The following is a 14,097-nucleotide window of genomic DNA, read 5'->3' as shown; positions in this document are numbered from 1 at the left end:
GAGGTATCTAGAAGAGTCAGATTCATAGAGACTGAAAGTAGAGTGGAGGTTGCCGGGGGCTGGGGAGCAGGGCGGAGTGTGTGCGTCGGGGGGTGAGAAGTTAGTGTTTCGTGGGGAGAGAGTTACAGTTCGGGAAGATGAAAAAGTTCTGGAGATGGACAGTGGTGATGGTTGCGTAACAATGTGAAATGTACTTCACGCCACTGGGTGTACACTTAAAACGGTAAATTTCATGTTTTGTGTATTTTACCACAAAAAAGTATATATAAATGAAAACGCATGGTATTTCTCAGAGTTGCTGTTATACCCTAAGAGTTATTCTTAAGCTGTGAGAAGTGAAGTTGCAGGTTCCATTGGAAAGGGTGAGGCGAGCACAGAGAGGCTTCTGGTGTGTCTGTTCCTGTTCGGTCTTTTGACTGGGGCTGTAGTTTCATGGGTTTGTCTATTTTGTGATAATTTCATTAGGTTCTTATTTGTATACTTTTCTGTGTATATGTTACACTGTATTATGTTACAAAAAAGCTTACTAAAAGATGGATAACGCCTAAGCTTTCTAAACTCCGTAAGGTGTGAAATGAGTCTTGGAAGAGGTCAGGTCTCAGTGCTCTACTTCATTGCCCTCTTCCTGGTGTTTTTGCAGCCTGGCTCTTTGAGAAAAATCACCTAGCCTGAAATCAGTGGCTATCAGTTAATAGATGTTTCCTTCTTTTAACTGTGGTTTCTAGAGCTGAAAGAAGCCCAGAGGAGAAAAAAGCAGCTGGAAGAAAGATGCAGATTAGAAGAAAGTATTGGAAATGCCGTCCTCACTTGGAATAATGAGATTTTGCCTAACTGGGAAACAATGTAAGCTCTCTAGACTCTACATTTCTTTGCAGAATTCATGGGAAGCAGCTGTATTAATTGTAGCTCCTCTCACAGCCCCTGATGAAATTATCTGATAAGTTTAAGTTGTACAGAGTCTCCTTCCCCTGCCTTGGTTCAGCCCTTGTCGTTTCTCACCTGGTACTGTGACAGCTCCCCTCCCACCCCTTCCACTTGTCTTCTGCTCAGCAGTCAGAGGGATCTTCTAAGGCACGAATCTGTGTCACTTCCATACTTTACATTTCAGTAACTTCCTATGACTCTTGGTGTAAAATTGGAATTGCTTGGCTTAGCCGACAGGACCCTTCGTGGGACAGCACGTCCCTTTCCCTGTAGCCTCACCTTTCATCTCTCCTTTGCTTGGACAGTGCCCTTTCCTTAGGGAGCCTCAGGGCCTTTGCATGTTCCATTCCCTCTGCATCGAGTGCTTTTGCCCTGTATCTCCTCATTCGGTTAACACTTTGTTCTTTAAAGCGCAGTCTTCCTTGGAGAAGCCTTTCCTGCCCTCGCCCTGGCTCCAGGTGCCTGTAGAGGATCCCGCTGGGTACACTGCATCTGTCTGCTCAAGTTTCTGTTGTCTTGTCTGAGGAGGGGCGCCGGGTGTGCTTTGGTAACAGCCCCCAGTAGCCGGTACACAGTAGTCTGGCACTGTTGTCTCCTTTGCGTCTGAGGGACAGCTGTAGGTCTTTCCTCCTGCGTGGTCAGAATGGTTAGGGACCGGTGTCTGGACAGCAGTCTTGGAGCCATGCACAGAGGCTGGTGACTCCTTTTGGGCCTCCCCCTATCAGCAGGAACTGGGGGAGCTTGGACACCAGTTTCCTTTTTTTCTCTTCCAACCTGAACCGTGTGTCAGGTTCTTGGGGACTTGCTTCTGGCACTTACCTGGGTGTTACTCACTCCCACTGTGGAGGTGGGGTCCGGGGGGAGCAGAGATTGCCCTGTTGAGGCTCTGCACGGGGAACACAAGCTGTGCCCAGAGCCTGCTTTTCTGGGCAGTGGGGCCCAGTAACAAGAGTTAAGGTCCTCAGAACCCTTGGACTGACTCCCTGTGTGGCTGTAGAGCCCTGGCCCACCCTACATTGACTGATGCTTGATGTGGTCCAGACGCGTGCATTCGTACAGGAACTGCCACTTAATGACCACCAGCTGGGTGCCAGGCACCTTTCTGATTTGTCCCACTTAATCCTCACAGCAGCCCTTTGGGGTCAGGGGGAAGGTTCCATCATCTTGGTTTAGGGAGAATGATAGTGAGAGGAGAAGGAGTTTGCTCCGGGTTCCCCAGGTAAGGGCGTTATGGGGCTGCAGCCCCGGTTTCTGCAGCGTCAGGCCGTGCTCTCCCCTCTGCGCTGTGCCGAGGAGCCCCGTGTTGGGAGCCTTTGGCACCTTTATGTCTGTCCCAGTCTGTCAGCAGTGTGTGTTCATTGTGACCAGCAGACCTCAGCGACTCTGCAGTTCCGAACGTTCTGAGTTAGCAGAGCTGTCCTGCCGTTAGAGTTGCCAGCCTTGCCTGAGCGCTTCAGCTGTGTGTGTGCAGCTGTGCAGAGGCTGGCGGCTGTGCCCTCGGGCTCCCTTCTCGAGGCCCCCTGGGGCCTGCCCTCCATCGGCAGCTCTGCGGCAGCGCCTGCTGGCTCCGCACACCGTGCCCAGCTGCCTGCCGTTCCCGGAGCAGGCCGGCTTATTTCTCGTTGCTGTGCTTTCTGTGCAGAACGTCCTTCCCACCCTTCCTCTGCTTCCACTGCTGCTGGTCACTGAGAATTTGGCTCCACAATAGCGCTCTGGGCTCCTGGTTTGTGGCGCCCATCTCTGCGTGTGCAGTGCCTGTGGCACACCTGGCACAGCAGTTACCCAGTGGAAGGTAGTTGTCGACCTCCTGGTGTGTCTGTCTGGAACGGTGGACTGTAAGCTCCCTGAGGCCAGGGGCTGTGACATAACGACTGGGCCTCCCCCGCTTTTGTGGTTTGGGGTCAAGCACGTGGGTAGACAAATATTTCGTCACTGAGAACAAACTCATAAACTCATGCTTCCGTTTTTGTCCAGGTGGTGCTCTAGAAAAGTTCGAGATTTATGGTGGCAGGGAATCCCTCCCAGCGTGAGAGGCAAAGTCTGGAGCTTAGCCATTGGCAACGAATTAAACATCACCCACGGTGAGTGGCTTGCATGATCCCAGGCCTGGGGAATCCACCCCTGGGTCCTGTGGCTTCTCCTGTCCCATTTGCCCCATTAGGAAGAAAGGCAGCCATCGCCACGCCGCTGTGTCTTCGGAGAGGCCAGGTAAGTGTGTCTTCCAGGAGCGGAGCCGGTGGGGAGCCGGGGCTCACTCCTGGGTGCTACAGTTATCTGGTGTCAGTTCAGAGCGGACACCCGCCTTCTTCCTGATAGCTGTCACCTTCCCTGAGTACATGGGGAGCATACATGGGGCTCAAAGCTTTAGTGGGCTGAGCCATGTTCGGATCTCTTCTCAGAGTCCTGCAGAAAGCGAGCCTTGATGGGGACGTGAAAGTGGAAGGGAAGGATGTTTCTTTCTGTGGAGGTGCTGTATCTGGGGTACTTCCGGTTTTTTGTGACTTTTTTTTCCCCCAGGCATCTTATACGTCAGCACCTTAGAGGGGACAGCATACTGTGCTAGGACTGGGTCCTCGAGGGTCTAGTAGCTTGAGACCAGAGGGAGGCGAGCTCTGTACCCTCCTTTCTTAGGGCTGTTTGTCCCGCCGTACGCACTCGTACAGTTTGGACGTGCTTCTCCTCCACCATTGTGTTCACTGGTTCACTCCCCTCTGCCCAGCGCCCTGCAGGCTGTGACCCAGGGTGAAACTGACGCTAGGAGCTCATAGACTTACAATTAAGTGCTGAAGAAATGGTAATCCTTCCTTTTTCCCTCTTCCTCCCTGTCTGCCGTCTAAGCTGCTCAGGACAAGAGCTCCTTCCTTGTCTTCTTCGTATCAGTGCCCAGCTGTGGAGTTGGTGGTGGCAGTTTTCACCCTGTTGAAGGCCCCTGAGTTTAAAATAGATTGATGTGTATCTTCTCTGTGTGGCTCGGGCTCGTGTTGTGATTGTAATTTTTATTTTGTCAGGTGTTGATCTCACCACGTGCGATGGTAGCCTTGGCCGGCAGTGTGCTCCGTCTTGAGTAATGACAGCTGGTTGGGTGAATGGGGACTGGTTTCCTTTCATTGTGATCTCCTCAAAGTTCCATTTTTTTGGCTAATCCATACCTGCCCCAAACTTAACATCTGTACGTGAGAAGATGTATAGCATTTAACTTGTGGAAATGGTTTTTCAGCAGCTTCCCTGGAAGTAGATGTTTGGAGAAATGGATGACCATTTATCTCAATCCCTGTTCTTGAAAATTTCTAAACTGTATCAACAACTCTACACCAGTTGGATGTAATGCAGGGTACTCTGTGTGTGTGTCTTTAATTTTTGTTTCTCACTGTTCGGCTGCACTGATTTTATTTAAATTAGAATCCTTCATAGACCGTATCATCATAGTATATCAGGCTAAATGGCTAATTAATCAGTCACATGCCTTGAAAGTTTGCCTAAATTTTGATATTGGCTCGTTTTATTTAAATTGTGTCTTTCTTGTATAATTAGCTGCCTAGTGTCAGTTGCCCCCATAGAATTGATGCTCAGGAAGCTGGGGCCTCACCTGTCATGCTTTCCTTTCCGTCACCCGAGCCCAGCACAGCTCTCTGTGCAGTCAGGCCCTCAGGAAGTCTTTGCTGAATGAATGAATGAATGAGTGCCACCTTATTGGGTCCTTCTTAACCTCAGTTTTGCTGCATATTCAAGCCAATGTGACAACACAGATGATCTTGAAGTCTGCTGCTGAGGCCTGGCATCGGATTAGGTTCTTTACTCGCGTCTTAGTTAACATTGGCAGCGGTCTGAGGGGCAGGTACTGTTGACCTTACTTCCCTACTGAGAAAGTCAGCCACCGGCTGACTCTGAAGCCTGTGTTGCGATTTGGGAAGCCCCAGGGTTTTGCTCTTTTTGTGGCTGTGCAGTTGGAAACTCACTGAAGGTCAGCCTAATCGTACTGTTAAACTTCACTCTTTGGGAAGTCAGCCTTGTACTTTGAAGCTTTGTCTGGAAAGAAGGTGTGTTCACTGTTCTAACTCCCTCTCCCCCCACAGACACACGCCAGTAAAACCATGCGGGTGTTTTAAAAACTGACACTTTGACCCATTTTACCCTGAGGCTGCCAGCATCTGTGCTTTAACTGTCAAATAACCTCATTTGGAAAGTTGTTCCCAGTGGTCAGGGGCCACACAGTTGTTTTCCTCCACCTCCTGCCAAAATGAGCAAAGCTAAGCCCACCTCCTGGAAACTGGGAGTGGGCGGAAGTTCCCCAGACCCTCTAGCCTCCGGCTCAGCACACCTCCAGATTTGTTCCATAAGCATTTGAGTTAAGATGCATGCAGTCCTTCCAGGTGATGACGTTAGTATGAAGTTATATTTCATAATTGTACTGCCCTTGCAGACTAGTGTAGATTGTAAATCAGATCCTTCACAAGGTTAGAAGAAGGTCATTAATCAAAATTTAGCTTGTTGGAACACAACAGTGTTACTAGAATTTAACTTGTATTTAAAAAAATAGCACATACTGTCTGGAAGGCAGATGTGCTCTGCTTTATTTTCCAGAAGTATTGATGGAGAAAATAAAGTGGTCGAAATTCTCTGGGTAGCTGCAATTAAAGTCTTAGTGATTGACTAGTGGTCGTTCGTGATCCAGGGCAACCGATGGCTGGGCGGCATGGGAGCCAGAGGGGAGTGGGCGGCACCCACCGGACGGGTGGGCCAGCAGAGGCCTGGGAGGCCTCTCTCTGTGGGTTCCGTCTTTCAGGAGGAGTGGGGCACGGCTATATCCCTGGAGGTCTGGGTATAAAAGTGAGATTTGTGAGTGTGAGTTATTTAACTGTTACCTAACTACCCAAGGAGAAGAATTATTGAAAAAATAAGTTCTGAATATGGAGGAGATTTGGAAGCTGTCTTGTGAGAGACCTGTCTTGATACGTCTCTGCCACCAAGAATCCTTATTTTTTGAAACTTCTGCCTGTGTTGCTTGCACCCCTCTCCCACTTTCAGGCAGCAAGTTCAGGAAGACTGGGCCAGGGGGTAGCGGTTCCATCTTGTCTTTATTTGAAACCAGATTTTCTGCTTGTCCTGGGCTTTCTGCTTGTTTCTCCCTTTCTTCATCAGTCAGATATTCATTGATTATATTGATCTTTGTCAGTCCCAGAGCTATTTGCTCTGGATACAGACATGAATGAGAGACCCTCATGGTCTTACCCCAAGGAGCTCACAGTCTAGTAAGGCGAGAGACTCACAAACACATCAAAACAATATTGCTTTATGGGTGGGTTGTGTAACAGAGTGAATACCAGGCATGGAGGCATTTTATGTATTTCTTTGTATATAGTGATGTCTATAGACAATAGAAGTACCTTCTGGCTAAGCTGGGGGGATCGTTTTAGTAGCTGTAACAAGCCTGTGGTGTGTAGTTGAACTGTGAATATTTGAACGAGGCAGCAGTGTCTTCTCTGGTGTTTCTGAGGAGACACGTGTGCACGTGACACTTACCCAAAGGCTTTTCTTCCAGAGCTCTTTGACATCTGTCTTGCCCGAGCCAAGGAGCGGTGGCGGTGCTTTAGCACGGGAGGCTCTGAAGTGGAGAATGAAGGTATACATGACGCTAACCCGGGTGGGCTCCTTTGATCAGTTACGCGTATCATTATTTAGTACATGACAAGGAAGGTTTACTTCACTGAAGTAGTGGTTGGTGCAAATTTATAAAAGCTTCATGGGAAAGGGGATTATTTTAATTTTTTGGCCACGCAGAGCAGCTTGTGGGATCTTAGTTCCCTGACCAGGGATGGAACCCTGGCCACAGCAGTGAACGTGCCGAGTCCTTAACCGCTGGACCGCCAGGGAATCCCCGAAAAGGGAGTTTTTAGAGCAAACAGGTTAAAGAAGAAAACTTTTGTAAGAAAGATTATACGAGTTCCTGAGACTTGTTAGTGTCCTAGCATGCTGGAGGGCTGGTCATGACCAATATCTTTTCCTTTATTCACTGCTCAGTGATGTACAGTAGCCTGGCACCCGGGATTGCTTGAGTGTTGGTTTATATAGGAGCATCAGAGCTACTTCCAAAGACACAAGAACACTGCGTATTTCCTAGGTTATGCTTTTAGAATTTTCTGTGACACACAAGAATGGTTATGATTACTTCTGTTGGTTAACTAGTATCTTTTTTGCCGCTCTTTCTTAATACTGTCTGTGTGGTATTGGAATTTAAAAAAATGTAAAGCAAGTTATTCATAATTATTTGTTAGAAATAGTACACATGAGTGTTATACTGCGGTAACCCGCACATATTCTACGTTCATACCAGTGATGTTCTGGATTAAATAATGATTCTTTTGGTGTTTCCTGTGCCTGGAATTCATTTGTGTCTGTTCCCTGACTTGCCCTTACTTCCACTGACAGTCGTTGATAAAAGGTAATTTCAAATTAGATTTTGATTTCAGACTCTAGAAAATGTCTGATGATGAGCTAACATTAGATGGTGCTCTGAGATTTTTACTCTTAAAGCAAGAAATCCTACAAACTGTTGATCCCGTTGGTTCAAGTTGTAATTAGGCCCGTGTGCTTCTGAGGAACTTCCTTCCCTTGTTTCATTCTTGTAAAAGTTCTAAGCCTCGCAGTTATTCCACACACTCACCTCTGAGAGGTGTGATGACTCTTGATCTTTTGACAGATGCTGGTTTTTCAGCAGCAGACAGAGAAGCCAGTCTGGAGCTAATTAAGCTGGACATTTCCAGAACATTCCCTAATCTCTGCATTTTCCAGCAAGTAGGTGGTGGCAGTGATTTGTTGCTCTAAGTATGTTTTGTCTAAAATTCACAGATGTCAAATTGCATGTATTTGTAATCAAGTTTGAAAAGTACTAGGAATTTTTGTTGGGAGGGAGGGTCCTTTGTTAATACATTTAGACTTTTAAAAATAAGGGTAACTGATCCTTTCCAACAAATATTTAATATGACTTAGGAATACCCAATCTGATTCTGTCATGCCCCTGTTTCTAGCATCATGCCTTGTACATAACTAGGTAACCAGTAAAGGACAGTGGAATAAATTACAACAGATCAGTTAGCGACCACCTAGAGTGAGCCAGGAGTTGTAGAGCTTAGACACAGCTGGGCTTTTCAAAAGTGTGGCGTGTCCCAGGTACTCTCCTGGTAGTACGTACGGCAGCCGGGAGAGGTCAGGGATGAGGCATCAGGCATGCTGTCACTGAGGAAGTGGCTCTTGGGCTGTGGTTGGACTAGGTTTGAATTGACAGTCTGACCAGAGAATGGGAAAGACATTCCAGGCAGAAGGAGGACCAGAATGGAAGCATCAAACAGCTTACGGTTCAGGGAATCCCCGGTTCCTTTTGAGAGAGGGAACCTCACTAAAGGAATGAACAGAGAGGATACAGCTCAATTCCGTGGACCCTACTTACTGACTGTTGGCTGCTCTATTTGAGGTAGGAACCAGCTGCAGGGCAGTCCCTGCTCTGGAGGAAAGAGAGTGTAAGGGCAGAGCTTTGAGACACACTTGGAGTGTAGCCAGGAAGGGCCGTCACAGAACTGGGACAGGGTCTGAGAGGGTGCTTGCACCCTGTGGGCACCGAGGTCCAGCCTTTCCCAGACCCAGGCCCCAGAATGTTTTCCATGGAACATCTCTTGGGGATTCGGCATCACTGACTTTGAGAGTCACCGGTTGATTAACTTGGTGCTGAAAGACGTGTTCAGAAGAGGAGGAGAGCTTTAGGGATCTCTTTCCGGTGAGGCTGGGGACAATTGGCTTTCCTCTTTGCTCTGGCTTCCTTCGGGCGTGTCTCTCTCAGTCTGTGGTTCCCAGAGTTCTGGATTTCATAAATGGGCGGTGTTAAAAAAAACAAAGGGGAATGGGGAAACTATGAAATGTCCAAAACAAGTTAAGGACATTTAAAATAAGGAACTGCCACCTACTGGCACCATATTTTCACCAGACAACAGCCATTTAGCCCCAAAGTTAGAGGGACATAATCAGAAGGGTGGTGGGAAATCTTGTAAGTTAAGAACATTTAGCTTTAAGGAAAGTTCAGTATAGTGGTTTTGCTTTTTTCGATTTCACTTGGTGACAGTCGACACTAATCCTCAGGTGGACATTTGATGCTACCACAGGGTCCCTCGTTGTCCCCCCCTCTTTTCTTACCCGCTTAGCCCTGGATGTCGTCTTTTTACCCTCCCATCGCTGTTTGCTTTTGTCCCTCTGTGATTCGGAAGTGCCTCTTCTTTTTATACGTCAGGATGGGATGGCTGGGCCATGGCATTCTCGTGTAGCCACACCGCGGACGTGCACAGTGAGCACGTGACGTGGGCTGAGCCCGTCAGCTCCGTGTCTTCAGACAGGCTAGCATCAGTGCGAGGCACCTCTGTGCTCAGTTAGGAAGAAGAAATTCCAAAATTAAGTTTTTGGAAGAAGTTACAGGAACAAATGGAAATCTTGGAGGGATGGAAGAGCTGGAGAATGTTTAGGATAAAAAGGTAGCTATTAGGACTTAAGAATTAGAGTGTATCTCCTGCACCTGCCATGCTGAAAAATACAAAAGAAAGACAGTGGCCGTTAGGGCAAAGGAGGCAGAAAGGGTGGTCAGGAGGGGGGCGTGCCGTGGGTGGGGGGGCAGAGCGCCGGTGGGCACGCACCGGCTCTGAAGAGCCTGGGTACCTGGTCACCTGCTGAGCTTGCCGGGGGTGGGGGGTGGGGGAACTGCAGTTACACAGCAGCAGCCAAGCTAAGGGAGTTGTTCTAGCGCAGTGCTCACACCTGGCCCACCAGCTCAGCGCAGCTTCGTAGGCGGAGCTACAGATGACCTGGTCAGCTGTGGGTTGGTAGGTAGCGTTTGTCCAGTCACGCGCTACGCGCCGAGCTGCTTAATAATGCTTGGCCACGAGGTCTGCTCAGAAACAGCAGGTGTGCCTGGTGGCGGCGACATCCATCACCCAAGCACTAACACGGCTGACGCATGTCTTTGGTGTGTTGGTCCCTGTAGGGTGGCCCGTACCACGACATGTTGCACAGCATTTTGGGCGCTTACACTTGTTACCGACCGGATGTGGGTTATGTAAGTGAACTTTTCCAATATTTTATAATGTTCTCCTCTAGAGAGAAAGTCACAATATTGCCCGGCACATCGTAGGTGCGGATGTCGGGTTGAATGCCATTTTTTGTTGGGTATGGAAAGTCTCACGGTAAATGACTTGCCTCAGTTTCCTCGTAGAGAAATTGAGCTGACATGGCTGCTCTGTGGCATTGACTACATTTTAACTGGGTTTGATTTTCATTTTTTGCATGTGATTTTTTTTTCCTCAGCGTTAAATCAGGAAAGCTTTTAGCAATAACAGTTTTTAAAGCTATGCTGCTGACGTTTCTGTGGCTTAGCAGACGTGTGCATGTATGGCTTTAGAAAGAGTGACGTGTTCGCTCAGACGTACATTTCTGCGGCACCAGGAAGCTGTACATTCTGCAGGGCAGCGTGTCAAATGCAGAGGTGGGGGGGCGGGCTACGGTTTCCCACGTGTTAGGGGTGGGACTGAAGGAGCTCACACAGGCGGCTGGCGATCCAGGGCGCTGGTTCCGAGTCAGGGCGGGTCGGGATCCATGAGGCTGTCGGTCCAGCCTCTGGTGGGTGGCGATGGGTGGGCGCAGTGTGGGACCTTCCAGCATGAGGGTGCTTGGGTTCCTCTTTCAATAAGGTGGAAGAGCTGCTCTGACCGTGGCGGCTGCCGTTCATTTAACGCCCCTTTCTCTTCTCCTCTCAGGTTCAGGGCATGTCCTTTATAGCAGCCGTGTTGATCTTGAACTTAGATACTGCAGATGCCTTCATTGCTTTTTCTAATCTTTTGAATAAACCCTGTCAAATGGCGTTTTTCCGAGTGGACCACGGCCTCGTAAGTATCCCCTGTGTGTGCTGTGTCCTGGGTGCTGTGTCCTCACGCAGCAAGCATTGCCTAATCATTGTCTTCAGCGGGATAAAGAATGCATTCTCCCTCCACTAAGATACTTAGAATAAGTCGCCCTAGGTAACATGGCGGCTCATTTGGGGCGTTGTGTTGGACTTTAAAAGCGTGGTCAATAGCCATACGCATGAATTTCTTAGTACCTTCTTTCAGAAAGTATTTCTGAAAATACATTCTTTAAGTGAGGGAGGAGGGAGACTCCTGCACAAACGTACACACTTTGTGTCCAAGCAGAAGCTCAGGAGCAGGCCCCATGTTAGGGCCTGTCAAATAGCCCGTCACATAGTGGGGCCCTGTGGCTGCCCGCTGCCACGCAGGGCTCTGCTTCACGCGGTGGGCTGGTATGCAGGAGGGGAGACGCGTTTGAGACCAGCGTCTCCATGGGCGGCGGCGTGTTCAGGAAGGAGTTGGCAGTCTTTGCCCTGGGGAGGCCCCACCTGCTCCTGGCGCGGTGAGGAAGCGAGGCTTGGGAGTGACGGGGTTCCTTCGAGGCGCATAGCTGGTCCGCGAGCAGCTGGCGTCGGAACCCCTTCTGCTTCCCGTAGCCCAGACGAGGAGTCACCAGTTCAACAGATCATCAGCTTTTTAATTAACGTTGTCTTGATTTGCTGATCATTTGTTGATAGTCCACTGATAATTAATTTATCGTCAGTGCTTTGGGACCAAAGCGATCTAACGATTTAGATCAGCTAGGCAATTTTTCTCCCTGACACCTTAAGGACTCCTGAGTATTTCTTGCTCAGCCCGTACATACATTTTTTTTTTTAAAGAAGTGTTTTAAAGCTGCTGCTGAATGCTGGCTGTGAAGGGAAATGTTAAATCGGCAGAGTCCTTCTAGAAGACAGTTTGGTGTTAGATGTCAGTAGCAGTAAATGGCGTTGGTATATAATTCTGCTCGTAAGAATCGGTTCTAAGAAAGTTCAAGTGTGGGTAAGGCACTCTGCACAAAGGTGGTTATTACACGGTTGTTTTTAGTTATTCAATAAAATTTTAAATTATTTTTCATTGTAAAAAATGAAAACATTTAAAACTGGGGATTTAAGGGAATGCCGAATGGTTCCTTAAAATCTGGAAATATATCCAGCGCAGTACTGATCGCAAAGAATTGTATTGGAGAATTATTTAAGATAAAATGCTAAGTTTTTCAAAAGCATGTATAACAGAACGTATTCCATAACAGCTACCATATTTAACGATAAAAGGAAATATACCACAATCGTAACAGTGTTTACGGATGATCTTTATTCATTTCTGTACTTCACAAGTTTTCCACAGTGAGCATCTTAACACTACTTTCATAGTCAGGAAAAAACTCTTTATATATAATAAAATGACTTACATCTAAATACCTGCTCATTTTGAAGATAAGACCCCAGCTTCCTCTTTGGAAACACATGATAAAAACTGTGCTTAAAGATTTTAGCTTGTATTATTAAGGAAAAATCACAGAATCATAACGTTGAGTGGGGCCTGCATTTCCAGCAGGGTTTCTTTGCAGCAGCGCTGTGGACATTTGGGGCCGGGTAGCCGTGGTGGAGGCTGTCCTGTGCATCGAGGCTGTTTAGCGGCATCCTTGGCCTCTACCCACCAGATGCAGTAGCACCCCCCCCCCCCTTTCTAGATGGAGCAACCAGAAATGTCCCGAGGCACAGCCAAATGTCCTCCGGGAGGCAGATTCCCCCCAGTTGGGAACCCCTGGTTTACCGTACATGCCTTCATTAAGATGTGCAAACAGCATCCGGGAGTTGCCATCTGCCCACGTGCATCCAGCCTCTCAGATCATATCGCTCCCACCCACTTGGAGCTGTTCTTTCTGTTTCAGCACCGCACCGCTGCTCTGTGTGTTTCGTTTCCCTGCAAACCCTGTAAGAAGTTGAAAAGCATGTGCTCATAAAACAGGCTGTGGCCGCTTCCTTCCCCTTCAGCGTTTTCTCCCTCAGTGGCTCAAAAGAGCTGCACTTTTGAGCCAGAGCGCTGTTGCCCTGCCTCAGTATTAGCATTATATGCCCTCTGGAAATGCTGCGGGTCAGCAGGGAGGCAGGCGTGTTTTTTGAGATCATTTTCGACAGTTAATTCGTTCCTGGTTCTTAGAAAAGACTGAGCCCATCAGGAGTCAGCCTAGCCTGTGGGACAGGCACGGGTTCAGGGCCCTGCCTTGCCACACGCTGGTGATGTGACCTCATTAGGCAAGCTACGTAACTGCTCTGGGTTTCAGTTATCTACAAGTGGAAGAAATAATAAGATGTAGTCGGTAACGTTATATGAGGTTAGAGAGTGAGCTTATTAGAAATTGCCTGTGGAGTGCCTAGTTTCGGGTTGCCGAGGAAGGTGTGTGAGAATTTACATACGAAGATGACTGTTAGATTCTAAAGGTGGAAGTATATTGACTGTTTCTGGTGGATTGGAAACGTGTGCTGATAACAAGTTTATTAGTGTGTTTCACATTATCTCCCTAGATGTTGACTTATTTTGCTGCATTTGAGGTATTCTTTGAAGAAAATTTGCCGAAATTATTTGCTCATTTCAAGAAAAACAACTTAACTCCAGACATCTACCTAATCGATTGGTAAGACTGCATTTTTATGTGTTTTCAGAGTGTTTTCTCATCTCCGTGCCCCCATTTTTCATTCCTCACCACCAGCTTCTCTCAGGGCTCACCTGAGCCCCGCGTCCTGCCTTACAGTCTCCGCAGCCGCCCTGAGCACGGTACGCCCCGTGTCCTCAGCCCCGTGCTGCTGGTCACCTGCTCGGCTCTGTTCCTCTCTTGAGCGCTGCCTGTGACTGTGACTGGTCCTCCTGAACTCCCTCCGGGGGAGAAGGCTGTCTTGGACTCTCAGCTTCCAAGGTGCCGTTTACCCATTCCTTCTGCGAGGCGTCAGTAAGCACCAGGTCTGTGCGGGCTCTCCGCTGGGATCGGAGACAGGCAGGCGGAGCTGCCTGTCCGGAGCTTCTGTCTCGGGGGAGAGGCTGTCCGCGCACAGCGAGGCAGCGCGGCATGTGGTGGACGCCGTCGCTGGAACAAGGGGAGGACCGAGGCCTGGAGGCGGGCCGAGGCGTCAGGGTACACAAGGCAACACGGGAGTTTGAGCAAGACGTGACGTGAGCGTGCAGTGCCGCAGCATCATCAGGGCAGCAGCAGTTGGCGTGGCGATGTGGGCGCCTGAAGTGCAGGGCAGAGAATGGCAGG

General features: G+C 48.6%; 1 protein-coding gene across 14 annotated transcripts in view; it reads left to right on the top strand.

Annotated features, from left to right (window-relative positions):
* Positions 1-14,097, top strand: part of TBC1D14 (TBC1 domain family member 14) — a 103,084-nt gene that overhangs the window by 71,361 nt on the left and 17,626 nt on the right. For 11 of the 14 annotated variants that reach the window (XR_004350073.1, XR_004350074.1, XM_032633319.1 and 8 more), the window contains 7 exons: positions 726-843; positions 2,899-3,005; positions 6,464-6,544; positions 7,622-7,716; positions 9,944-10,015; positions 10,713-10,841; positions 13,367-13,476. Coding sequence is in view for 12 of the 14 variants with exons in the window: in XM_032633319.1 (XP_032489210.1) it covers positions 726-843; positions 2,899-3,005; positions 6,464-6,544; positions 7,622-7,716; positions 9,944-10,015; positions 10,713-10,841; positions 13,367-13,476 (712 nt within the window). In the remaining 2 variants the exon portion in view is untranslated. The remainder of the gene's footprint in view (positions 1-725; positions 844-2,898; positions 3,006-6,463; positions 6,545-7,621; positions 7,717-9,943; positions 10,016-10,712; positions 10,842-13,366; positions 13,477-14,097) is intronic. The other 3 variants (XM_032633318.1, XM_032633317.1, XM_032633313.1) reach the window with 1 other exon arrangement.

Source organism: Phocoena sinus, chromosome 5 (genome assembly GCF_008692025.1).
Source record: "Phocoena sinus isolate mPhoSin1 chromosome 5, mPhoSin1.pri, whole genome shotgun sequence".
Taxonomy (NCBI): Eukaryota; Metazoa; Chordata; class Mammalia; order Artiodactyla; family Phocoenidae; genus Phocoena; species Phocoena sinus.
This window is presented reverse-complemented; position numbering and strand designations above follow the sequence as displayed.